This window comes from Lissotriton vulgaris, chromosome 5 (genome assembly GCF_964263255.1).
Source record: "Lissotriton vulgaris chromosome 5, aLisVul1.2, whole genome shotgun sequence".
In the NCBI taxonomy this organism is placed as follows: Eukaryota; Metazoa; Chordata; class Amphibia; order Caudata; family Salamandridae; genus Lissotriton; species Lissotriton vulgaris.
In genome coordinates this window covers 1,394,771,461-1,394,798,787 of record NC_141693.1, presented here as the reverse complement: position 1 = coordinate 1,394,798,787, position 27,327 = coordinate 1,394,771,461, and the positions used below count along the sequence as shown (strand labels likewise).

At 42.1% G+C, this 27,327-nt stretch overlaps 1 protein-coding gene across 1 annotated transcript in view; it reads right to left on the bottom strand.

Annotated features, from left to right (window-relative positions):
• LOC147712646 (protein phosphatase 1H-like) overlaps positions 1 to 27,327 on the bottom strand; it is a 207,839-nt gene that overhangs the window by 35,897 nt on the left and 144,615 nt on the right. Inside the window, exon 5 of the mRNA XM_086923340.1 lies at positions 10,893 to 10,977. Within this exon, the coding sequence (XP_086779466.1) occupies positions 10,893 to 10,977 (85 nt within the window). The remainder of the gene's footprint in view (positions 1 to 10,892; positions 10,978 to 27,327) is intronic.

The following is a 27,327-nucleotide window of genomic DNA, read 5'->3' as shown; positions in this document are numbered from 1 at the left end:
ACCGCATTTTCTAAAAGAACTTTCAACGTGGAGGGGGTGAATAATTTTCGAATCTTTGCTGACATGTCGGCAGCATCTGCTCACAGACGGAGGGACTTTGTGAAGCTCATCGAATCCTTTAAGAGCAAGGGAGCACAAGCCATGATAGTGCAGCAATCGAAACTCAAAGTCTTGGCCAAAGGAATTTTTTTTATATTTTCGGTCCTACACAAAGCCCAGACGTTCCTCGACGGCCTTGGGGCGTAATTAAGCTGCGGAATTTACTATCACTCCACGGCGGACACTTGATGGAAACAGGAAGCACATAAGAATGCAATGAGATGGCATCCAAAAAGAAGATACACCAGAGAAGGACGGAAGTGGGACACTGGGGTCTCCGTCCACTCAAGGGGGGGGAGGGAAGGGGGGTGAAGGGGGGTGTCGCAAGGGGAAAAAAGAGAGTTCAAATGCAAAAAAAAATGCAATTTTTTTTATATGTTTTTTCATACTTTCATAATTATGGTACGAGCAATGTTATATTTAAGAGGCTTTTTTTCTTTTCTTTTTTTTCTCTTTATCTTGCACAAATAATATCTGGCACTCGCCACTTTAGCTCATATGGATCATGACAAGATGACAAGGTTCTATAAGCACACTTGTGTATTTTGCACTAGGGGGGACATAATCCTTCAAGTTTTGCTGCTATTTGTACAATTTTGCTGCTTATTTCCATATTTGCACAGAGAACGGCAGTCTCTCTTTGATTATTTGTTGATACTATATATTCATGCTGTTTATTCGTATCCTTTTTTATCAAGATGAGATTTTATAATGTGTTGATTGTCTGCATGTTTTGCATAATGAAGGGTATAACTTTTTCAAGTTCTAATGTCATTTTACATTTCTGCTACTCGTTTGCAAATTCGCACATTGGAATTTAGCCTCTCTATCAATATCTCTATGAATATCTGCTGTTATTATTATAATATTATATTATTATTATATATATATATTATTTATCATTTATATATGCTGATGCTGATTGTACATTTGCACATTTGCACACTCGCACATTTGCACAAGCTGAGGGTTACGTCCAATATCTTGAACATAAAATAATATGGTGAAGTTTATTTCTTTAAACGTAAATGGCCTGAATAACGTTCGCAAAAGGAACGCTATTGAGTGCTGGTTAAAAAACCTCATCCCAGATGTCATCTATTTGCAAGAAACCCACCACAAAGATCAGGCTGAGTCAGTTAAACTCTTCAAAAGCTGGGCGGGTTATAATATATCTGCTTCTGCCGGGACGACTCAGAGAGGAGTTTCCATATTAATAGGGAGACATGTAGGTTTTTTCCTTGAAGGGACGTTCATAGACCTCAGAGGTAGATGGGCAGTTGTACATGGTAAATTAAACAATGTTAATGTCATTCTTGCCACAATTTATGCACCAATCTTGGACAACCCTCTACCAATACTACAGGTAAAGCAGGCAATAACTGGTCTCTCTGGGCCAATAATCTGGGGGGGGAGATTTTAATCTATTACAAAACCCTCGATTGGACTCCTCCAAGAAAGACCGTCGACAGAACAAACCCCAAGTTGCCTTGGCTGTCCAAAGTTGTAAAATAGACCTTGATATTATTGATCATTGGCGAATTTTAAATCCTATTAAGCGTGATTACACATGCCACTCAGCAAAATATAATTCTGCATCAAGGCTAGATTTTGTTTATCATCCCACGATCTAGAGCTGTACAACTATACCCATCTACCTAACGCTTTTTCAGACCACACAGCTCTTTGCATGCAGGTCAACTTGGGGAATTACGAAGCGAGACCTCCAAGAAGATGGTTTTTTAATAAACTTAACCTCCTTGATCAACAATGGTGCACAGATATTGATGAAAAGATAGAACAGTTTTTCACACAGAATAGAGGTACAGCCCCATTAAATATAATCTGGGATACATTCAAAGCCACTCTGCGTGGAATAATTACATCTAAAGAAATTCCCAAGCAGAAGGCAAGAAGGGAGGAGAAAACCAAACTCCAAACTGAACTCTCTCAGGCAACCCAAGAGCACTATAGGGTCAGATCCATGATCTCTGGGCATAAACTCTCCGAGGCGAAGCGCAAGATGAAGGATTTTTATTATGATCTAGGCGAGATAAATAGTAACCTTTATGCACAAAAGATATACGAGGAGAGTGAGTATACAGGAAAGCTCCTGGCCTGGCAAACTAAAGAAAAGCAGGTCCGTAATAGAATAGACCAGTTAATAGACCCCATCACTAAAATACAAGCTAAGACCACCACTTCTATCGGTGAGCTGTTTCTTAAACATTACGAGGGGATATATCAAGCGACTGAGGGGGCTACACCTGACTCTATCATGGAATTCCTACAGCCACTTGAAATACCTAAAATAGATGCTGAGGGTAAGAACCATCTCTTACAGGATTTCACACAATTAGAATTAGATAAAGTGATAGAGTCCTTCCCCAACGGCAAGGCCAATGGTGAGGATGGCCTTCCCATTGAATTTTTAAAAAAATTTGGGGGAACTTTGCGTAAAGACCTTTTGATATTAGTTAATTATTTACTTCAAGGAAGTCCCCCACCAGATTCTTTTCATACAGCAGTGGTGGTTAGTATTTTAAAAAAAGGAAAGGACAAGGAAAATATAAATTCATACCGTCTGATTAGCCTCCTGAATACAGATTATAAAATTTTTACAAAACTTTTAGCAAACCGATTAAACAAAATAGTAGGATTACTGGTAGCCCAATGATCAGTGTGGTTTTATTGCAGGCAGGCATCTCCATTCCAACACCACAATTTTATTGGAGGCACTAGATTATTTTAAAACTAATAAGGTGAAGGCTCAAATTTGGTTTTTAGATGCGGAGAAAGCCTTCGATCTAGTGTCTTGGGACTGCCTGTTTGCAATTCTATGTAGTTTTAATTTTCAGAAGGTTTTCATTTCTATTTTACGACAACTGTATATGAATTCTAGGGCACAGATTATCGTCAATAATACTAATATTGGGTCCTGTCAGGTTAATAGAGGCACGCGACAAGGATGTCTCTTGTCGCCAATTTTATTCGCACTATTTATTGAACCTCTGGTGATCGCCATCAGGAATATTAAGACCGACACTGCCCCAGTATTAGGAATGACAAATATAAAATTATATGCGGATGATATCGCCCTTTTCATAGACTCCAAACCCTCAAGTCAACTGAAGATTTTAAAAATCTTCTCTGACTTTCAAAAGCTAGGGGGTTATAAAATTAATGTAAACAAAATGGAAATTATTTTAGCTAACTGCACTGTAGACACTTTAGCACCAGAATTCAGGTGGACATACAATACGGATCCAAAGAGATATCTTGGAATATTTATATCGGATAGTCTAGATGACCTTTTTTCACTTAATTTTTTTACCTCTATTAAAAAAGGTTGGCTCACTTTTAGATCGCTGGAATTTACTACCCTTGTCTCTTATGGGACGGGCATCGCTAATTCGAATGTCGGTGCTACCCCTTTTTAATTTCCTTTTTAGTGCAATCCCTGCGCAATTCAGGCCTCTTAGTTTAAAAAAGTAGAAGCTTTGATCTCCTCTTTCTTATGGGCAAAAAAATCCCCCAGACTTGCAATGAGCACTTTATATTTATCATCCACACAAGGAGGGCTGTCCCTTCCAAATATCAGAGAATATTATTTTGCGTCTTTTGCACATTATAGTTATAGATTTTTCTTTCTAGATTCTCATGAGGCAGATAATTTCTTTACGAAAAGGATGTTGTTGGAATTAAACATTTTCGACCCGGTCAGAATCACGAAAGATCCAAAGAAAGTACAATATAAATCCCTACAGTAGATTTTTAAGTTGAAAACTCAGTTTTTTACATTTTATGAGCTACCTAATTTAAGTAATAAGACAAATTTAATCAATTTTAGCTTGGGAGATGGTAGTTGCATGGACAAAAATACATTAACTCTTTGCAAGGAGAATGGCTTCGAGAAAATTGAAGACTTCCTGTTGGGAAATAGGTGGAAATCTTGGGTTGAAATTTCCAGCCAGTTAATCCACTCGCACTTAACTCTGAACTGGTCCTTCATCATGATAAATCCAAAACTTAGAGAACTCAATATAGGAAATTTATTTAATAAAGAAAATATTTCTACTACCCTTAATAACAAAATACAAAAGAAAATGAGTATCTGGATTCAAATATTAAAAGAAAGTAAAGACCAGGACTTTTCCAGCAAGATTATTGAGAGATGGAAAAAGAGGGAAGATATTACAATCAACCAACAAGTATGGGATAAAACAAATAAATTCAGCAAAACCATTTTTCGAGGAGCAAATTTTAAACGTATGCAATTTTACAATAAATGGTTAATATATAGAACCCCGTCCTTTTTACATAATATTTTCCCCCAAGTAGCCGATAAATGCTTCCGGTGCAAAGAAAAAGGCACTTGGAAACACATTGTCTGGGAGTGTTCAAAAATCCAGGTATTTTGGAAGGAAATAGAAAAATATCTCTCAATCATGCTTAAAACAAACATAGTATTTGACGACCTAATCCCCTTCTTAGGTTGCTTCGCCAGCCACACCCCACATGATGAGCCCCTTTTTATAGCTTCTTTAATAGCTAAATCCCTTATACTACAGTCCTGGAAGCCAGACCTTGTATCATCCTTTCAGGCATGGAGGCAAAATTGCTTCGAATCCAGGGTAGGGAAAGAAAATATGCTTTAAGATCAGGGTCTCTCAAAAAATATGACAAACATTGGAGTGTGTTTGATTCTTAACTTCCCTGTTGTCACTTAACCCGACCCATACTACCCTGAAAATATTTATTTGTCTATTAAGACTGTCTTAACTCCGCACGTTGCACTTTACAACTTAGCTACGAAATATTAACTGAGAAGACGCTTATTGTATTTAAATGGTACGTACTGTTTTAATTCTAACAAAATCTTTTGAGTATCACTGTCAGCCTGATTGATTGCTTTTTCACGAACTTTGCACTTTATAACTTAAGTGTTAAAAGGATAATTTGTGTAGATGCTCCTAATATTCTTTTGTCTCGTACTGTATTGATTGGATTTCAATTGTGTCTTGTTTCCTGGTACTGTTTTATTTGAACTCTCAATAATTTTTTTTATTTTTAAAAAGAGCAGTGAGATGTGGTAGCTGCCAGTTATGGCAGTGTACACCGGCGTGAAATAGTAGACCACAATTCAGCAAAATGTGCTACAGAGGGAGATAATGCCTTCTATGGTGCCACTTGACTGCTAACCCATTGTCAGCTGTAGATATTCTCTGGTCAGCTGTGCATGCACATGTGTGTTACCGAATGTGGGGGATTTACTTTGTGTGTGCGCATGTGCAGTTGTCTGTATATGTGCTCATGTGTTTCTGTTTGACCAGATTTGTTTGATTGCACACGTTAGAGCGTAACTTTGCATTTGTGTGTCTGCCCATTTCTGTTTGTCTGTGTTTATGTACCTGTGTGTGTCTGTCTATGCAAGTGTGCCCTTGTGTATGTGTGTGCATGAACTTTGGGCACATGTGTGCCTGAATATATCTTTGTATCAGTAAGTCCATCTATGTTTTTGCTGTATGTGCTCCCTCTTCTACTACACTGAACTCCCATCTGCTACATTTTGTATCTGACACATATTTCCACTAATGGTGTCGAAACTGATCTGGGGCAAGTTTTAGAGCCACTAATTTATGTCTAATTTTTCAAGCATGCACAGCCTGCTCTTGGTCACAAGAGTCTGTACAGTAGCTGGGAGACCATCCATCACAAAGAAGTCCCTGTTACCCTGGTATCCCTGCACCAAACAAAGGTCAACTCGTAATGAGGTCCTGTGTGTTCAAAATATATGTACATTTTTGTAGGTATGCCTTAGTGTATCGCAGCAGTCTCGGTCATTACTTGGATGGCATATCTTCAGGCCAGAAATCATGGGTGGGAGCTGCACTGACAAATGATGTGAATCTTTTCGTTTTGCAATCATACAAAAGACGCTGAAAATGTCAATTCTGCAGGCTGGCATGCCCATCCACGCAGCAGTCAGAAACATTCCAGGAAACGTCTTGAGGTCCACAACATTCTATCACCTTGAACCCAGAGAATCATTCAAAACTTTCGGTAGTATGCACCATAGGGTACTTTAAGAATCTTTGATCTGAACACACCCGTGCTATGGGTATTAAGAAATTTTAGGTACTTCAGCACCTGCGTGATCTCTGTTATGAAGATTGGAATGTTTTGGTAAACATGTACAATTTAGTAAAGTTATAGAATCATTATGTAAATTATTTGAGTGGAAAGAAGGAAACCAGTGGATTTATTTATCGCTGGGTGGTAATAGAAAGGTTTCAAATGACTGATGGATGTGATTAGGCTTCTACTTGATGGATTTTCCACAGGTAGAGAATCTTAATTTGGACCTCCACTCTGCTGGAGGTAACTCTGATAAAGGGTTCTCCACTTGAGGAGACTCTTGGACTGGAGGACTTCTCTCTTACTCCTAAAATTAGAAGCTTTTCGATTAACACACACCATTACATCACACCCTAAAGCTTCAGCTCCATTGGCACATAATCTCAGGTGTTCCTAAACAGGTCACAACTGTGGACACACTTACAATTTGACAACACGTTCTTTCTGCTGGGCAGGACTTCTATCCCTTGAGGCTGATGAAACACCAGCAGGTTATTGATTAAGTTTGGTGGAGCATTGAGCAGATACTTTCCTATCTTTGAAAGTTTGTCTACATATATTTTATTGAGGAACATCGAATTTCTTTTTCCTGGTAGGTGATCGCTATCCAAGTAATCTCAACACCATAATGTACTGAGGAAACAGAAGTCCCTCACCTGTCTGATGGATTTTAAACATGTTATCTGGTCTGCAGATATATATATATATATATATATATATATATATATATATATATATATATATATATATATATATATATATATATATTTTATTTTATTTATTATTTATTTATTTTATTTAGAAGTTTTCTATAGCGCTAACAAGACCCGAAGGTAGCAGAGCGCTTTACAGTAAAGGCATGAGAAGGTGGACAAAAAGACAAGTAACAAACAAAGGTGATCACAAATGACAGTTCGTACAGTAGGACTTCTTGGCAATAGGATACAGAGTTCTCACATAGTTCTGGGGATGGATGTTGATCCTAGTTACCCAGGACCTAGGGAACGGATGAGGAACAAGGATTTGAGTTGGCTCTTGAATTCCGCATAGGACGGTATGGTTCTGATATGCGGGGGGATAGAGTTCCATATTTTGGGGGCATTTCCTGAGAAGGAGCAGTCCGCAGTTTTCTTCTTTCTGGTTTTTGGTAGGATGAGCAGCAGGGAGTTAGAGCTTCTCAAGATTCTACTTTGGCCAGCTTTTGTGAGTTTGTTTGCCAGGTATTCTGGTTTTCCGGTGTGGAGGGCCTTGTGGGTTAGACAGGCCGTTCTGAAGGTGCTACGCATATCCACCGGGAGCCATTCAAGTTCTTTGAGTGCAGGGGAGATGTGGTCGGATTTTTTGCATCCTGTGATCATTCTTGCTGCCGCATGCAATGTTGTTTTTAATGGGGCCAGGTGTGATTTGGGGATGCCTGTTAGGATTGAGTTCCCATAGTCCAGTCTAGATAAAACTAGTGATTGCGTGGCTAGTTTGAGGTCCTTGTTGGGAATGAAAGGTTTGATTTTGTTCAGCAGTCTGAGGTTAAAGAATGCGCTTTTTGCCGAGTTCTTAATGTGGTTTGTCAAGGTTAGTTTGGGGTCTAAGGTGAAGCCCAGAGATTTTACGGAATCAGCTAGCGTGAGAGAACCTTTAAGAGCATCGATCGACTTCAGCCACTCGATGATTTGAGGGTTGTCTTCTTTGTTTGAGATGAGAAGAGTTTCGGTCTTGTCGGGATTGAGTTTCAGGTGATTCTTTGTCAGCCAATCTTGAACATCATTTAAGACGGCATTTACTCGGTGGATGTCGTTAATAGAAGAGGTTTCCAGGTAGATCTGTGTGTCATCCGCGTAGAGGTGGAAGTGGATATTGGCATTCCTGAGTAGTTTGGCGAGCGGTTCCATATAGATGTTGAAGAGCTGAGGAGAAAGTACTGATCCTTGGGGGACACCCCTGTTGACTTGCTGGGATTCGGAGGTGAAGTTCTTCATTTTTATTATTTGCGAGCGGTTGTGTAGAAAGGAGGAAAACCAATCGAGAACTACCTCGCCGAGGCCAGCTCTTACTTGCAGAGTCTTGATGAGGAGCCTATGGTCCACCGTGTCGAAAGCTGCGGATAAATCAAGGAGTATGAGGAGGCAGCATTTGTCAGCGTCAAGGGAACCGTGAATATCGTCTATGATGTTCAGCATCGCGGTTTCTGTGCTGCGGCCTTGTCTGAAGCCGGATTGGAGGGGGTCTAGGAGATTGATGTTATCCAGATGATGAGTCAATTGAAGGAGAACGCATCGTTCCAGTGTTTTGGCAAGTAGAGGGAGGTTAGATATCGGTCTGAAATTGTTCAAGTCAGTAGAGTCAAGACCGGGTTTTTTCAGCAAAGGGGTGACTTGTCCCATTTTTAGACAGTCGGGGACCACTCCGCTTTGTAGGGAGCTGTTTATGATTTTGCCCCAGATAGGTGCTAAGGTGAGCTTCATTTTTTTGATTAGTGAGGGGGGAATGGGATCTGAGATGTGAGCTGATGGTTTGGAGGTCGAGATCAGCGAGATTATCTCAGTTTCCTGCACGTGGCGAAAGCTTAGCCAACGGAGGGGGGAGGAGCCGGAAGGTAGGGCCTGAGGGATGGCCACGTTGTCCTTCGGGAGGAGTGAGTTGTTGATGTCTAGAGATAATTCGATTTTTAGGACTTTGTCGTTGAAGAAGGTGGCGAAGTTATCGCATAGTTCTTTGGACTCCTGCAGGGGTGAGGGCAGAGGCTTGGATGTTTGACGTCTGATAATGTTGTAGAGCTCCTTAGGTCTGTTTTTGGAATTGGCTAGTGCCTCTCGGAAGAAGCTGGATTTCTTGTTTTTGATGTGGTTGTTGTATTTCCTGCGTGCTGTTTTTAGTTGTAAGCGAAGGATGGCTGTTGGGTTGTTTCTCCACTTTCTTTCTTTGGCTCTCAAGGATCTTCTTTCTGCGTTGAGGTCCGCATTGAACCAGGTTCTAGAAGGGGTGGCACGGCTTCTTTTGAGCTTTAGTGGAGCTAGATTATCGAGAATGGAGACTAGCTCGGAGTTGTAGTGGTCGATGAGATCATTGGTCGAGAGGTGCAAAGAGTTGTCTGGAAGAAGTGAACTTAGTTGGCCTTCTAGAATGTCTAGGGGTACTTGGGAGAGGTTTCTTGACCATTTGGGGGGGTCTTGGGGAGGTTTGAGCGGGATGATGGGGTGATTGATGTGAAATAGGATCATATGATGATCTGACCAGTCAACAGGTAGTATGTGGTTGACCGTGATTGAGTTCTTTTGTGCGATGATGGCGTCCAGTGTGGCTCCTTTGTAGTGCGTCTCCTCAGTGCAATGTTGAGTGAGGTTGTTTTCGGCGAGGAGGCTGGATAGCGATTTGATTAGAGGGTTGTGGATTTCGTTCCATCGGAGATTCAGGTCACCAAGAATTATGTTGTTGGAATCACCGAGGGCGACTTGTGCAATCAGGTTGGATAGATGATCTCCAAACTCGTTGTTTCTGCCCGGGGGGTGATAGAGTAGATGACACAGTAGAGAGTCGTTGTCTTTGGTTTTGATGACAGCGGATAGATATTCGAATGAGTTGTACTCGAAGGAGGAGGTTTCTGTGATGCTCCAGCTGTCCTTGTGGATGATAGCAACCCCACCTCCTCGTTGATCAATCCTGTCTTTGGAGATGAGGGAGAAACCAGGAGGTACCAGCATGTCAAGGCAGGGAGGAGATGCCTTGTTTAGCCAGGTCTCCGTGAGGAACGCAACGTCAATGTCATGTGTGAGGATAGCTTCGGCTAGGTCCGTTGCATGTAGAGAGGCCGATCTGCAGTTGATTAGGAGGCAGTTGGTGATTTTCTCCTGATTGCTGGTGGTTTTGTCTTTAGCCTCTCTAGGTATAGCGGTGAGGACTGGTAATCTCTGTCGTTTGAAGGTGGGTAGGTCTATCCGGTAGCTCGTGATTACTTGGATTTTAGATTTAGGTGAAACTGAGATGGTAGGGTCGTAGGTAGTGGCTAGTAAGGCTGCTTCTCTGTCTGACATAGGAGCTTCTGATCTGCGCGGTCTGGAGGTCCGGTGTTTTGAGCCTGCTAGGAAGTGAGAAGAGATAGTGGTCGGGGGCCTGGTGCATGGGGCTCTGGAGTGTTCGAATTTTTTGGGACTGGAAACCGGGTCCTTGGGATATGGATCGATCGGGTGGGCATTGAGGGCTGCTGTGGGCCCCTGGGTGGTGTTGGTGTTGGCGTTGGCGGGGAGGGGGGTTCGAAGAGGGGGTTTGTGGGGTTTGCAGGCTATACCGAGGTTAAGAAGGATTTCTATTAAGCCTTGGGTGATAGTGTCGACCTGGTTTTCAAGAGCTGTGAGCCGCTTTGTTATGGAGTCAATGGGGGGGTTGTGAGCAGCTGTGGAGGGGCCGAGCGTGTTATAGTTAGAGAGGGTGGGTTGAGAGATAGGGATCGGGATAGTGGGAGGGGGAGGTTTGGGGAGAGGGCTAGGGGGGGGGTTAGACATGGGAGAGATAGGGAGAGGGACAGGAGGAGGATTGGACAGGGGAGGTTTATATATATATATATATATATATAATATATATATATATATATATATATGAGGATCACTGTAAAATATACTCGTTCAGTTTAATGTACTTAATATAGTAGAAAAAGTTATTCTTACTACAAATTGTATCCTCTGCCTCTCTGTTTCTGGAGTAAATTCTCTGGACATTGGAAGGATTTTTCCATTTCGAATGATAATGGCCCTGAAATGAGATATGTAATCATTATATTATTAGTTAGGGTCATAAATATATACCTACATTCTTTAGAAATGACATTTCCTCAACATCAATCTCACATTTACTTCGCTTTTATATATCTGTTGTCTCGGTTACATATCCATAGCTATACAATACAATGAGTCATATAATGAATGCATCCACTGCCGAAATCTGTGTAACCTTAACGTCTGTGGTTTGATCCTGACAGATCGGACAAGCCTCTCATTTCTCCAAGGTGAATAAAATGTGGACTGAACTGCTGGGTAAAAAACACTCCAGTTATCTGCACCCTATGCGGCTCATTGAGTGACATGACACTGCATATTAAAAATAGGTTATTATCAATGTTGTGGTTTGAACCGTGCTTTGTAATAGAGTTAGGTTTGTTTGGTTGAAAAAGGCTTCACCTGGAATTCACCGCCATTTACCACCAATATACAGCCACTAGCAGCATTTTCAGAGGTATGCAAATAACAGAACCTGGTGCAAGTGGAGAGAGGGGAGACAGAAAATAAATTCCCAAATTGTATGTGGAAAATCTAGGGCTGGATGGGGCATAATATGCTTGACATGGATGTGAAAGAGCTGGTTCATTGTCTCCTGATCGATTCAACATTCAGTGGCCACCCTGAGTACTGACTGTCCCCCTTCTGCATCTACTAGACTGAAGAACTCGAGGGTCTGAATGGAAGATAATTTGTCTTTAAAATAACAAATCATTAAAATGGTTAAACCATGAATATTCAGTTTTCTGTTGGCTAACAACACACTGCTCCTTCTGAATCCGCACACAACAGTGACATTGATTCTGTAAAAAATTCATTGCTGTGTCTCGCTGTACTTTTGATGTGTGACTTGCACAATCTCTTGTTGGCAGCGGATGCAGAACAGAGCTTTTTAGGGTGTTACGCAAGATACGGAAAAAGTAATTTTATATTTTTATTTCTTTGACAGCTGATCCTCTCAAATAAATCCCTTCCTCCATCAGATGCCACCTCAAGTGAAAATATTCTCTTGCAACTACCATCACCAGATGCAGGGCACTGTGCCGTAGTCCTATAAAAAATGAAAGTGCAATATAGCAGTAATACTTTAAAACCCTAGCCCTAGGTGGGGGACCCCCAAAAACTATAGACCTAGGTGGGGGTGGGGGGGGACCACCAACGTGCCACCACAAGGTTTAAAAAAGATGGTATTTGTCACACAACGCATCAAACTCAATTCAGACCTCACTTATTTGTAAGAAATTGAGTTACTGGTTGGGGTGATGAAAAGCTTCTCAAGCATCAACCACAATTCTTCTCATGGTGTGGTCAAAAGCAAACTCTAAATTAACCTGCCATCATCCCTTGGGTAGTTGGCACAGAGCAGTCAGAATTAATTCAAAGACAATATGTAAAGTATTTATGCACTCCTTCAAACAGTAACACAGTGAAAACACACCACAAAAGGACCCCACACCAGATTTAGAAAGCTAGAGTCATTTTTAATAAATGAAATAAGACCAAAACGACAGAAAATCAATTTGTAAGACCATAGGCATGCAGGTTTAAAGATTTCAGTGAAAATAGCATCCAAAAGCTCAAGGCACCAACTGTGGATATCTGGGTGTGCAGGACCGGGACAAAGTCACAAGTTCAGGCCGACTGCTAAGGAGTGCGGACTGTCTACAGGGACCCAGTTAGAGCCACTGAAGAAAGTAGCTTAGGTCTGAGTTGCAAAGCGTTCTAAGGATGCATCTTGCAGGCGATGCCTTGGTTCTGGGGGGCTGCAAGACTGTGATGCGAGGTCCTGCTTAATTTTCGAGGATTCCATCGATGAGGGCTTGTGATACGAAGTCCGATGTCGAAGATGCATCGTGCAGTCCGTCGATGCATCACTTTTGAGGAGCTGTGAGGCTGCGATGGGAAAACCTGGGGCTTCGTGGAGGCTGACGTCACTGAGAGATGCGAGGGCAGGCGTTGGGAAAGCTTTGCACAGGTGGCAGTTCCATTACTCCTGTGGTGTCGATGCGGTGTGCTTTGCATCGGGAGAACCCTTGCAGCAGAGGCACTTTATTGATTCTACTGGTGTTTGCGACACAAAGCAGAACAGATGCATTGGTCCTGCTGGGTCCACAGATGGGCTGGCAGAGCACTGTCAGGCCCATTTCCAAGAGTCCAGCACCGGTGTAGCGATTTCATGGTCAAGGAGGCGAGAACCGCGTCATCTTAGAGAGCCCCGTCGATTGTGTGTGCCTGGGAGTATATGCAGGGCAGGCAGAAAGAACTACATTAACCAGCATGCCAAGGGACTGTCTAGCAGAGTCACAGGGCGTATCTCATATAAGCACCTCCCTCCCACTAGGAAGGTGCTTGTCAATCAATCCGGAGGTTGTTGGAATGGCGGATGGTGATCCCCGCCGGATTTCAGCTGGAAGAAAGAAGTTTGCTGAAGAGTGGAACTCGTTTTGAATCCTGCCTCCTGAATCCTGACGACTTATGATAAGTACTGTGGCAATTGGAGAGCGGGCTCGCCTCCGTTGCGAAAGTCGTGTGTTCTTTGTTCGTACCATAGTTAGATAGGGACTGTGATTTATTGGTACATTTGCTATTGACATTCCTTGGACTTTGTCTCGTAAAAGAAAGTACCTGTGGCGAACGCGTCTGCTGTTTAAGATGTGTTTGCAGATACTCCGTACGCATCTAACAAGAGATGCGTTCTGGGATACATTGTTTTTCTTTGTGATCCCTGACTGGAGTGCGAACCTGAAAGAGACAGTGACTCATTTATTTCCACTTCCTTTTTTGATCCAAACCCAGGATTACTCGAACAGTGGTAGTGTTTGGCTTGTGATACTAACAGCCATCAAAGCTTTTTGTTCTCTTACCGCTGTACTCAACGGCCAGGAACTCTTGTGTCGAGTGGATTTAGCCATTCTCCAGCTTCTTAAGACAGTGTTTAATTATAGTGCTGTCTGGCCTGCAAGGGTTCCTTTGCCTGTTACTTACCGGGCTGGGTGGTGTGTGATTCTGGTGAGTGGTGGAATAGGGGTTTCGGAATATCTATGTTAATCTTTACAAGGGTGGTTGTAACCATATTCTTTGCTCTTCCTCAACTCAGGTGGGACGCTCTTTCCTATCCTACGCAACATATTGACCAGACCCAGAGGGACCGCAGAGAATCATCACTGCCTGTTTTTTGTTTTATCCACTTACCCTTTCCCAACTGGGTACGCTTTCACATAGTGAGTGTTACTTTCGCTGTGGGATTCGTAGCTGGAAGGGACTGGGGAACTTAGCTTCAGACATCGTTTCTGCCGGACATCTTGAGCAAAGGTTAGTGGCGTATTGTATGCTTGCGCTGCGGCCAATCCACGACAACCGGGCTGGCGCTACTAGGCAGGTTAGGACTCACAGGTGGAAAAGTCCAGGTGCAGGGTTCAAAGTTGTTGGAACCTTCTGTCCCTGAGGCCAGCCAACTAGCTCTTGGAGTTCTGGGTACCACAGATGCAGATACAGTCCTCACCCAGGCAAGAGGCCAGCATCAGCGGGTCAGCACAGCAAGGCAGCAGGCCAACATGGCAGTAGGCCAGCTGATAGGTAGTCCCTTCAGCACAACAGCAGTGCCTCTTCCTGGTAGAGTATCCACAGGTCCAGACATGTACTGAAGAGAAAGTGTCTGAGGTCCAATGTTTATACCTGGTGTCCTTACCCCTGGAAGGTGGGAGAAGCTTCTAGAGGCTCCCTTTGAAGTCTCCAGGCCTGCTGCCTTCCTTGCCCTGGATCCAGAATAACTACAGGGGATATGCAGCCCTTAGTGTGGAGGCAGGACACAGAATATTTCAGTGTAGATAAGGCTGTGCCCAGCTCCACCCTCCCATTCCTGCTGTGATGGGCATCAGGTACACCTAAGTTCTCTATTGTGCGTGTCTTTCTAGGAGGAATACACAAAGCCCAAATGTCAGCTACACCCAGTCATGTGCCCCAGGGATAGACTACAGGTACTAAATGGCTATGGCAGTTAAATGCTAACTTTCTAAAAGTACCATTTTCAAAATTGTACTTTAAAATTTAACATTACCATATGAGATGATTTCTCTTTACAATTTCAAAGACACCAACAATTAACTGTTTTCCTGCTCCCAGGTAGACATTACAGCTTACTAAATGTAGTAAGGTAACTCCAATGTTATCCTGTGGGAGCGGTAGGACTTTGAAGTAGTGAAAAAACAATTTAATTGTTTTGCACTACCATGACAGGTAAAACGCAGGGGTGGGCAGTAAACTCCACTCCACCAGCGGATTTGTGGAGTTTTGCTATACTGCGCTCCGCATGGGTTGTGGAGTTTGCCAGAATCTGCACTATCGCCACAGAACAGAGTAAACCGGCATGCAGCCCCCTCTGCTTCTTGCGAGTTGGTGCGACCAATGCATCCTGCAGAGGAATTGTAGAAACACAAGTTAAACGCTTGCGCACTGTGAAATTCTTGTGAATGCGCACAAACACATCGCTATATATACCCCGGGCTGAACACTCGCTTACCAAGAGCTGAGCTGCATGGAGCAAGTAGAAGACCTGCTTTCTGACAGTCCCTCCGCCTGCTTGGCTGGGGGAAATCACAGTCTATGCTGCAAGGGTGCTGCTGTTCTGGGCAGCAAGGAGGTGAGGCAAAATGCATGCATGGAAACTGACCTTTCTGTGAGGAGCTGAGGTTTTATGACATTCATTTGTATGTTGTCTCACTGCGCTGTATATGACGAAGAGCTGAGCCTCCGCCGGCCACCCTGCATACCATCAGGGACCATTCACCACAGAAAATATCATCATCTGCTACCCAGGTGACACTGTGCACCACACTAAAGCGTCACCCTCAGGAACGCTGCCTGAGAAAAAGCATCTACCCATCTGGTGACTACTTAATCACTTGGTGAAAGTTAAACTCAGGACAGAGCTACAATGGTCTGCATTTCCGTGATCGTTTTGTTAGCAAGAATATTGCACAGTAAACTGTACTATGCAATCTTACGAGCTGTGCCATTTCTTAAATGGTCTCCAATTGGGTAACTATCACAAGGCAACACATCCACCAAAAATAACATGTATAATTTTCTCTTGGATATTTTTGAGTTTTGAGAAAACTGAGAATCTGATTTGAACTGTTTACTTAATATGTTAGGGTCTGATTTTGATGCCGGTGAACCCGTCAGTGGCAGGCTGCCAGTGGCGGGTTCACCACCATTGTAAGGGCATTCACCGCCTGACAGATTGTGATGGCTGCCTGTGTCCTGGCAGTGGAAAGCCTGACCGCCACGGTTCCGACAGAGGCAATCATTACGATTGCCTGTTGGACTCGCCACGCATCCACAGACTGGTGGCGGTGCCTAGCAGGCACCACCCACCACATTTGGATGCTGGATCCCCGCCAGCCTTTCCATGGCCATGGAAAGGCTGGCGGTGATGTACTTTGGGGAGCCATAGCGGGCCCCCTTTACACCTGGGCACCTTGAACTTTCACTTCAATTCCCTACACCATGTGGCTGGCACCACATGGAGCCTGCCACGTAGTGCAGGGAAATGTTCAAGGTGTATTTTTAACCTTGGGGCGGGTGCTGCAGCTATCAGCACCCTCCACAATGTTAAAAATTGCAGATGCGACCGCCGTGGTGGCGGTCGCATCGTAATTATATGTGTTAGACTGCCGCCTCATAGGCGGGCGGTCCCCATCCCCGGGATGATGGCGGATGGACTGAAGTCCGTCCATCATCGTAATGAACCCCTTAGTGTGGTGTGCAAAAAGTTTCTTTTAGTAAAAAAGTAGAGAGGGACCCCTTGAGATAGGCAAGGGAGATGAGGTGCTTATAACCAACAAAAGCAAAATTCCCTTGACCCACTGGTTTCACAATGCTGGCATGCAATTATCAACCTTACATCAACGTTTTAAGTATTGTATTCTAATTGTTAAAAAAAAAAACTTTATTATCACAAAATCATTTGTCCTTCACATTCCATTATACAACAGTTAAAATTGCTTAAAGCTTGACAATACTATCACAATGATAAAATCCCTCATAAAAAGCACATTCAATGCATAGAAATCACAGGGAGATTAATGACCAACAGATTACAATTATGACCAGCATAATCAAAACAACACAAAGTGTAAGGCACTATCCTTGTTGTATACAAATGCACATCGGGTGGGATTCAAGAACACGTCAATTAACACATTGCCTTCATTAGTATTTAACCCTTTCTGTGTCTGTCCTTCGATTATGCTCTAAAATGGCATTGACGCGTTTCGATGGTTTCACATAAATTGTTCCATCTTTGTCAAGACACAGATTTGTTGTCTTAATTATAAAAACAATTGCTGTATTTCTTCTCCCCTCAGTATTCAGATTCAAACAAGGCGTACCCTTTACTCTCATTGGGTGTTGAGGCAACAACTCCTTACGCAATAAGCTGATGATAGTCGCTTATTTTGTCTGCGAAATCTACAAATCTTTTTTCTATGCTTTACTCATATTCCGTGTTGTTTAAAATCAAGCATGTGTTTCCTGCCGTTCCTAGGAATTTAAATCGTTGTCAGAAGTTATGCACCGCTCCATGTTTATATACTTCTTGGAATTCTGTAGTTGCTAAGCTGCTCGACTTCTAGAAACCTCTGTTTGCTTTTGTGCAGCTCTATTCGGCGGTATCACATCTAATAACGGCGTTCCGGGTTGTTGGTAGCTATGGATAAATAGTTTTTTTTAACAATTGGAATACAATACCTAATACGTTGATGTAAGGTTGATTATTGCATGTCAGCAATGTGAAAACCAGTGGGTCAAGGGAATTTTGTTTTTGTTGGTAAAAAGTTTCTCTTGCCAGGTCGAATTGGCAGTTTAAAAACTGCACATACAGGCTGCAATGATAGGCCTGAGACATGTTTAAAGGACTTCTTAACTAGGTGGCACAATCAGTGCTTCAGGCCCACTAGTTGTACAAAAAAAGGAGGTGTGGCCCTGGGACTGTAGCGAGTTGGGGCCTTTTATGCTGAAACAACTGGGGAAATACCTTGCTACTGTTTGGTATTCCTGCTCATTAATTCAACAGGTATACATAATGAACCAACGTTATGTTACGCTTAGATCTGGTTATTTATTTCAACTTTTTTTTCTCAAAAGTTTTAAAATCTCTTGTCAATCTTAAAGCGTCTGATCATGACAAAAACACTTTACATTCATATACATTCAAAAAATTTCAAACAATTACAGTAATACACTGTTCTATTTACACTTCATTTGCACGATTCTCTAAAGCTTGTACAATTGGATCCCATAAAAAATAAGGGAGCAATAAAAGAAGCCAATCAGTTCCTTCAAGAAATGCTTATAAAAGAAGCCAATCAGTTCCTTCAAGAAATGCTTATCAAAAAGGTGCCAACACGTTTCGAATTCCAGTAGAACACATGGAACTCTCATCAGGGCTTTTCACTTTTTAATCTGGCTCAATGTGTAGGAAATGTAAACAAAAAAATAAATATGTGTCAGTGTATTAAAAACCTTGCCTAATCTCTCTTTCTGAAAGCAGCTCTCTGCATGGGCATCCGCAGACATTTTTCCAGGGGGGGGGCAAAATGTTAACATCACCATCCTCCGACATGATGTGTGCCAGGTGGGGCACAAGAAACACTGGGGCGCAGAACTGGGATAGACTCAATTAAATGCCAGGAATCCAAGACATGTGACGGACCCTGCCACAGGCCAACAAACACCACCTGTAGGGAAAACACTAAACTTTCTGACAAGGTGCTTTATCTCTGTCTCCTAGGTGTGCAGACTTCGGGGTCCTCGATCCAACACCAATCAAGGCTGTCTTCAGCACGATTCGATTTTTATCAGAATACTTTAAAACAGCCTATGATTAAAGCACCAGATTGAATATACTGTATGCACAGTGTATGTTAGGGATTATTTGTAGCACACATATTTACCAATATTGGCTTCTTGGTGCTAGAATTCATGATAACTTTTATCCAAAGGTAAAGCACAACGTCAAAGTTAGTCATAAATAATGCAGCAATCACAAATGCTAGTGATTCGCCAATGGGTGCTTCCTTTACTTGAATTCCTCGGGCATTGCTAAATTTTACACACATTCAATTAATTTATACAAATTAAAATGTATAGGTCCAAATGCTAGCTATATTTTTTAAAAGAAACTTAGAGTCCCTCTACGTGTAGTCAATGTCAAACTGACAATGTGCCCACGTTTAAGGATGAAATAATGGACAGCTCCCTTATGCTGAAGCCCGGCCCCGTAAATGTGTGGCACATGCGGCGCCCGCAGCAGCGGCACATCACAGGTCCAGGGATGCTGAGTCTTACACAGTGGTCGAAGTGGGGCAAAAAGAGTAGGGGAAAAGTGGGCGGAGAATTGGATCTGTGGGTGGAGCCAGAGGTGTGACAAGAATGCGCACACATCCCAATTTTTAGTATTTGTTTGGCATTTCACTGCCCAGTTTAATCAACCAATGGATACACAAGATTATTTAAGGTTATAATGAGTTATTAACATTAAAATATATTCACAAAGTGGGATATGCTTCTAATCACAGAATGTCCCAAATATGATAAAATGTGGAAACACAAGCTATTTGTCTCCGAGCCATGGCGTTTCTGTCATCAGCACTACTCTTTTTTTCCATAACAGCAGTTCAAACATGAATGGCAAAATATCCTAGTTTGCAAATGTTTTTTCTAAAATTATGGCTCTGCCATATTTGCCTCATAATGCAAGATCTGCTGCATAATCTGACCATTTAAACTAATAAATTGTTTGTAGCTCAAACATATCAAAAGTTAATATAAAATGTGACTTGTGTTGCTGCGGAGTGGATGGTCTATTGTAAAGGTTGACTGGTCGCCTTTCTCACTGCTGCGTTTGTATGTTACACTGGTACTAATAAGGCAACATCTTTCCAGAGACTGTTAGCATGTGTTCACACGTCAAAATAATAAAATATCTGAAAATATACTGCATTACGCTGCAGCCTTTTTTATAATGCATAATTTAGTCAACACTACGGCATAATGTTGTCATCCTTTGCTGAATAATTAATTCCAGTGGCCCCACAGCAAGCAGCACATGTTAAAAGTGCTTGTGAATGAAGCCTGGTGACTGTAAGTTAGCGAACTTAGTTTGGTGTGCGTGCAAGTCCTGCATTGCCAATTCCTGATGAGTTGCAGCTACTACTGCTGAAACAAGGCCAATGGAGGTACCTATGGGTGAAGCAGACTGGCCTCAAGGGTAGGGCCAGCCATAGCAATGGTGGTGTCCTGTGCATTAATGGTTGTTAGTGCCCCCCAATGACCACCTCTTCCATTGATTTCCTCACTACCACCCTTTAACTGTGCACCCCAAGTTTCCATAACCACTGTCTCTCAGATGCATTTAATTTGATTTACAGCGCCACTCATACCATTGAACGGTGTCAGAGCACTTTACATCACACACATTACACAGAGACAATCAATATGTGTGTAAATCACTGTATAGGAAATGTTACATAAGACTAAGGACTACAAGGTGTAGGAGTCACATGACAACCATACTAGTAGCCCATATAGTTTCATAGTGATTGGTCTGGAGAAACACAATACCCGGAATTAATTTAAAACATAATACCATGGTTGGGGGCTCTCCTTAATAATCAGAATAGTTTTCTGTCCAAGAGAACACCTTTTTGGGACATTAGGATAATCAAAGACTGGGGTGGGGGTGGGGGGCGGAACATAACGCTCTAATTTATACCTTGCAGTTTGTATGCAGCTCTTAGATGACAGTTAGCTGACAGTTCTAAGTTAGGATTTTGGCTTATAAACGGCAAGTAACAAAAGGATCTCTCTGACAAAAGCGGTAGCCCACTGACCTATTTACATTATGTGCACTTTGTGATCTGCATGGCGCATGTTCTTTGCAGCCGGTACATTAACCCTCTGAGCTACCTTTTATTAGTCAAAACTTCCACTAGACAATATTCTGATCTCTCTCTAGGAAGAACATTAATCACCAGAGTCATCATGACATTTTTATTGTTGCCGAAAATTGCTGGAGGCCAGGAAGGAGGCAGCAAGCGTTTTTAAAACCATAATATACTTGCAAACATGCTGCCTCTACCTAAAGTCAGCACCCGGTGTGGGCACACTGGTTGCAACGCCCTAGAGCTGGCCCTTCTCAAGGGTCCTGTGGCCACAGTGACTGTTGTTCTAGGGCGTGCTGCTTCATAGGCCTGCCCGCAAGACTGGAGGCGAACTTCAGTATGGATAGTGGTGGACAAGTCTTGAAGGTAAACCTACACTTGTCATGCTAGGGTCCACCTGCTGGTGCGAAAACACCAGGACTTCTAAGGTGTTGCGAAGCCTTCTAAGGTCTAGCGTGTGATTGTGCTCTCGCAAGAGAGTGGTCTGGTGGACTGGTTATTAAGGCTGAACCTGGTTCCCAGTTCCAAATTCAGCAGCTCTGACCATAGTGCCACATCCTCTCCCCCTGTCTGAACACCGTACTGCCCCATTGAGAAAAACTCCCGCTGTCTTCAACTACAACCCAATTGTTGCCCACTATAAACACCTGGATGCGGCGCAATTTAAATTACGCACTAGACAAGAGCAATATGCGGCCTACAAAAAAAAAGTAACAACATCCTGGAAAAAGCAAACACTTATAGGGAATGCAAAATTTAGCAAACCATGGGAAATGTAAGCAGGAACAAAATGGTTACCTTAATGCTTTTACACTCACTATGCAGAAATCAGGGAGTGCTTTTGCCTGAAAAGTTAAGGACACGACTACAGGGCCCTGAATGGACCCATTTCCAATGTCCATTGCTTATACCCTTAAAAAAAGTAAGCAGTATGATAAAAAGACCACATCCCTGGACGCAGAGCCGCAGTACACATTTTGTTTTCCAATACACACATTGCAGTACCTCCAGGATTGGTGCACTAATTCCAAGTCCAAGGAAAACAAAGACAAGAAAACAAAAATAGCGCTTCACTGGCAAACTCTGTAAAAGTGGCGCTAATGTGTTTCAGTGTGAATAAAAAACCGTTTGGCCAGTTTGCTACCATTCTGTCTTACTTTATTTAGTTATTTATCTATTTTTCATATTTTTAGCCTTTTATTCCCAATGCTGCACTTTGGAATTAAAATGTCAGAAAAATATGACATTTCCAGCAAAAGCGTCTTTTTTTTTTGGATCCATTTTACAGGGAAGCAAATAAAAGAAATGAGAGGAAAGAGAGTGAGAACCCCGTCTTGAAGTCACGGTTTTCATGGGTGTCTGCAGTGGGGGCAAGTAGGGTCGCTCCGGGGGGGGGGGGCAAGCGCCCCTCCTTCCCCCCCCTGCGGACGCCCATGGCACTCTGTTTGATTTACCTGTAATGTTCAGATTTGCTTCATCTCTTTAAGTTCATATGAAGGTTCTTTCTATATTTGGCAGAGGCTGTGAAAATGTGAGAGGACAGATGATAAGCTATTTAGAGGTAAATTATCTAAACTAATGTACCATTGTATTACTTTTTGAACAATGTGTACCTGAGTTTAATGTCGATGACTTTTGCTCGTGCGTGCTGTTTTCTCAACTGTTTACAGCACCGCTCATATTCGTTTCTTTCCTGCGAACGGTATGTGCGTTATTACCAGTTGCTCAGCCGTACTCTCATCTGCATTACTTTTAATTTCCCATAAATAATGAGTGCAAAGTTGCATACCTGGCTGTTAGTGAGCCTCGTTATATTTGAGCCTAGTCAAAATTCCGGATGTCTTCCCACGGAGATTCTAGCCTGTGGAAGACACGTATAATACTAGTCTAAAATTATCCTTTACGAACTACGGGCATATTATCAAGGATGGGCGATACATTATTGCCGCATTTATTGGCAGGAATCTGCCGATAAAGCGGCGATAATGGGCTTGATAATATGCTCTACATAATTCCAATCGAAGCAGCTATTGTGCAAAATTGTGTTTCGATCTGTTTCTTTACGGTGCAGAGTTGTGGTCAAGTCTCCACCTCTTGGGACAATCTCCACCTCGAGGGACATTTTCCACACCTAAAAAGGTCAAGCTGGTCTTGATCTTTGCGATGCTAAATTTTATATCCTGATGTCTAATATTGAGCCATTGAAACATGTGAAGTGTGTCTTCTGAACCTTTCCATAAGCACCAGATGTCATCTATATATCGATGCCACTGTAGGATAATAATTCCAAATGGATTGTTATTAAAAATGAATTCATCCTCATTCTGTGCCATAAGGAGCACCACCATCTAAGGCGCAAAGGGACACCCCATGGCAGTGCCCCTAATTTGCATAAAGAATGACTCCTCGAATTTAAAATAGTTCTTCTTCAACGCCACTTCGGCCAGTTGTACCAAAAAATCGGTTGGGACCCTGTGTGGTCTTGTTCTCTTCTCAAGGTAAATCTCTATTACCTCCAGTGCCTCATCTTGAGGGATCTGTGTGTATAAACTTGTGACATCAAAGGAGACCATCCAATGTGTCCACTAGTAGCATTTAATTTTCAGGCCTTGTGCTCATGTAGAACTACTTTACTTACAAACAAATTAAATATGCCCTTTGGGGATAAGCCAATGTTACGATGTTTTAAGGAGTGGGTACATGCACTTTTGCACTGGCCAGCAGTGGTAAAGTGTGCAGAGTCCTAAGGCCAGCAAGAACTAGATCAGCCACAAATGGAGAAGGAAGGCCAAAGGTTTTTGGGTGAAAACCACCCTACTGCTGACAGGTCTAACACTTATCCATAAAAGCACAGGCTCTGATGACCATCTTCTATAGTTCACAAACCCGGTAGAGAGTCAACAAACTATGAAATGCTTGGACTCATATTGATTCCCCTTCTGTAGTTCTTGGACTCTGTCTGGTTCTATTGGGTTCATAAATTATAAAGCTCTTGGGCCCATGTTGGGTCCTGTACTGTAGTTTGCATTCTCTGAACAGAGTTTGTGAATTGTGAAATGTTCGGCCTCATCTTGGGTCCTCTGCCCTAGTTTGAGACTCCGTGCAGGTATTGAGGACTACACTCACCATTTGTGTTGAGTCCGAACATGGTATTTTAATTAAACCGATAGTCTATAGACACATTTTTGCATCATTTGAAATCTATAAAATACATTATTTCTTCCTTATATTGGTGGTTAAGGAGTGCGCTAGTGTCAGATTGTATTTTAGGGGCTTCGTTGTTGTTGAACTCCAATGTTTTGAATAAGTACATAGTCTTCGGACTCAAACTGTGGAGTCCGCAGACTCGGCACAACTAGCAGTGAGCGTCGGACTTCTGAGACTTGTAGCAGAGTCCGCTGACTTTCTGAATATACAGCATTCTGAAGTTTTTACTGGCCAAATCTTCATATATCTTTCCACCGCATTAAAAATGCATTTTCTATAGCAACAAGAGGCAACCCACCCAATTTGTAAAGTGCAGGACACCTGTGCATTTCACAAAGACAGGCACTGTTGCTGGTTAAACTGAACAATGGCTGACGCAGCTGATAAGGAGCTAACTGGAACATCGTTTACAGCTCAGGATGATGACGTCAAATGCACTGGAGATATAATGGAGAAAAAACATCAAAGTACTCTATTATGTGGCGTTTTTCACACGTCCTTCGAGAGAGAGAGAACTTTAACACTAGAAGAGTCGAGTGCAAACTGTGCAGGCAAAAATTAAATTGGGGGCACACCAACCATGACACACCATCCTTTAGGGAATATCAGATATTCCTTGAACAGAAGAAAAGAACAGCAAGCCATGATGCAGGAAGATCCGAAGTGTTCTGGAAAAGGTTCTGTAGGAAATGAAAAAAAATCACCACCTCAGCATACTCACACGTTTCACTGCATGGAGCGCAAACCGTTTTGCGAGGTGAGACGAATCCAAATGTTGGGAATGAGAAGATGGAGGTAAAATACAAAAAACACCATCAGTAAGAAAAAAAATTGTGACAAGTGTGCGGTCATTTCCTCCCACAGCAGCAAAATAGGATGTTAACACAAAAACTCAGCACACCCCAAAAATAACAACAAAACAAAAAAATATTCTTTTGACAACCACCAACAGAACTCAATAAAATGGGTTACTTATAGTAATTCCTAAGCCATGCCAAGGCCACTTGCAACAGACTGAGTGCAAGGCCTGGTTGAAATGCAAGGCCCTACTCAGGGAGTATTTTATTGAGATTACTATGCGCCTTTAGGCAGACTGGGGGCAGTACTGACTTTTCTGAAGCCATGAGATATATTTCAGGGTCTTTGTTTGAATATTTTATACCAACGTATTGTAAAAAACGTGATTTAGGATCACAAATCCATTAAAAGTTGCGTTAAATTCACCTTAGAATTCAAATCAATTTGTATTGGAATCTCGGCCAATTGAACCTAAAACTGTACTCTTCTCTCCACAATACTGATTTTGTGGATAAATCATTAAAATCCCATTCGCACAAGTCTCTGCAACTGGTACAGTATTACAAATAAGTAAAGCATGTACTGTTTGAAATTAATTTCATTTACTTTTGTAAAGAGCTTCTCAAAGCCAAGGTCAATACACTTGGTAGATTGTGTCTATCATGGTATCACAGAAGCTTTTTGGAAATCCTTGTTTATTCATGTAAAGTGTGTTTCTTAAAAAAATTACACCTCCTCCATGACTAAACAAAGAGCACAGAAAAAAACAATAAGTGATGAGTAATCTCAGCCACTTGTAATTATTCGGGGCTGTATTCTAGTCCCACTGCACTGCTTCAGGCAGAGACCAACCTTGTGCAAATCAGGCCTGCTCAAGCTTCAGTAGGAACAATCCAGACAGAGACGCCAGCCAGGGTCCCTCCGGATGTCATCTTTGTTGGGCCTCATCAGTGAGCTGCAAGGTGAGCCCTATTGACTGTGAGGGACCGACATCGGGCATTAACTTTCGCACTAAGGACGTTTCACAGAGAAAAACAAAAAAGAGATGGGTAGAACACTTGAATCAATCTCGGCCACTAAGAATGACTCAGGTTGCATTGCAGTCCATCCTAACTTACTTAGGTCTGCTGTGACCTTTTTAATATCTTATCCTGTAGTTGCTCAATTACTTCCCGGGATAGTTAGGCAAGAGAGCGTTTTGTCTAAGTAGTTGATTATGTGGTCAACTGAAGTTCACCTTCTACTGCTAAGAATACAAAACCTGGTAGGAGCAAGAAAAAGTTCTGACTTGCATCCCCCATCATCCAATTTTTTAAACATACACAACATAATCATAGTTCACTAGATCATATAAACATTGCCTGTCACCTCTTAGTTGCAATAATGCATTCCAGATTCATATCATCTCTCTCTATCTCACCAAGCGGATACTCCCCAAGTCAATGCTTACATTATGGCCTTTCTCCCCCATTGGTGAAGTTACTTATCCCCTTATTATTATTGTGAAAGAAACTTTTGCACACCAAACAGTCTCCTATTTATTTTTGTGTGGATCCTACAAGTTAATCAAGACTACTACCATGTCACCCCATAGAAGAAAGATTGTGTGATACTGAACCACTGGCAGTGGTGAATGGCCAAACTGAAGAACATTCTTCACTCTCTTATTATCTTGCCCCAACCATCCCACTGTTCGCGTACACACACCTGCTGTTCGATTTGTTGGAGTGGAGGGGCTTTTCCTGATCAGACATAACTCAGTGAAATATTCCCTGTTCCAGAGCTCATAGACTCACAGCCATAATCTTCATTATTTTAGCAAAATGTATTGTGTTTTCTGGGTCCTCAACAGATAATAATTTCTCTTTGTTAGCAATATACATTATAGGTGAAGAAAATGCACGAGTCACATTTTCAGTATCAATTTCCATTTCACGCTGTCTAATCTTATATGCAGCAGTTTCAATGCACCAGGATGCAAATAAGTCCTGTGTATGGAAGCTCTCCATGTTTCCTTGCTTCAAGCATCCCGGCTACACTCTGCAGGTCTGTGAACACATAAGGCTTGAAACATCTCCAGAAATTATTAAATGGCCATTTTGGGCTTTTTTCTGGGAGGCCAATAGGTGAGACACTGTTTCTTTAGAAGCGATTGTCCAAGTTTGACATGTTCTCATCCTACTTCTTAAATTAAATTTGCAGAGTCTCAATGCAGCATGTATAAGCAGTTGATATGTCCTTGACCACTCACAATTACTGCCTAATTTCTATAATGTTTCTATAACATATTTCTTGAGTTAGCAATCATTTTTTCTGATGAGATATATTTTGAACTAGAAGGCCAGTCTTCTCACTGACCTGATAATTACTGTCCAGTA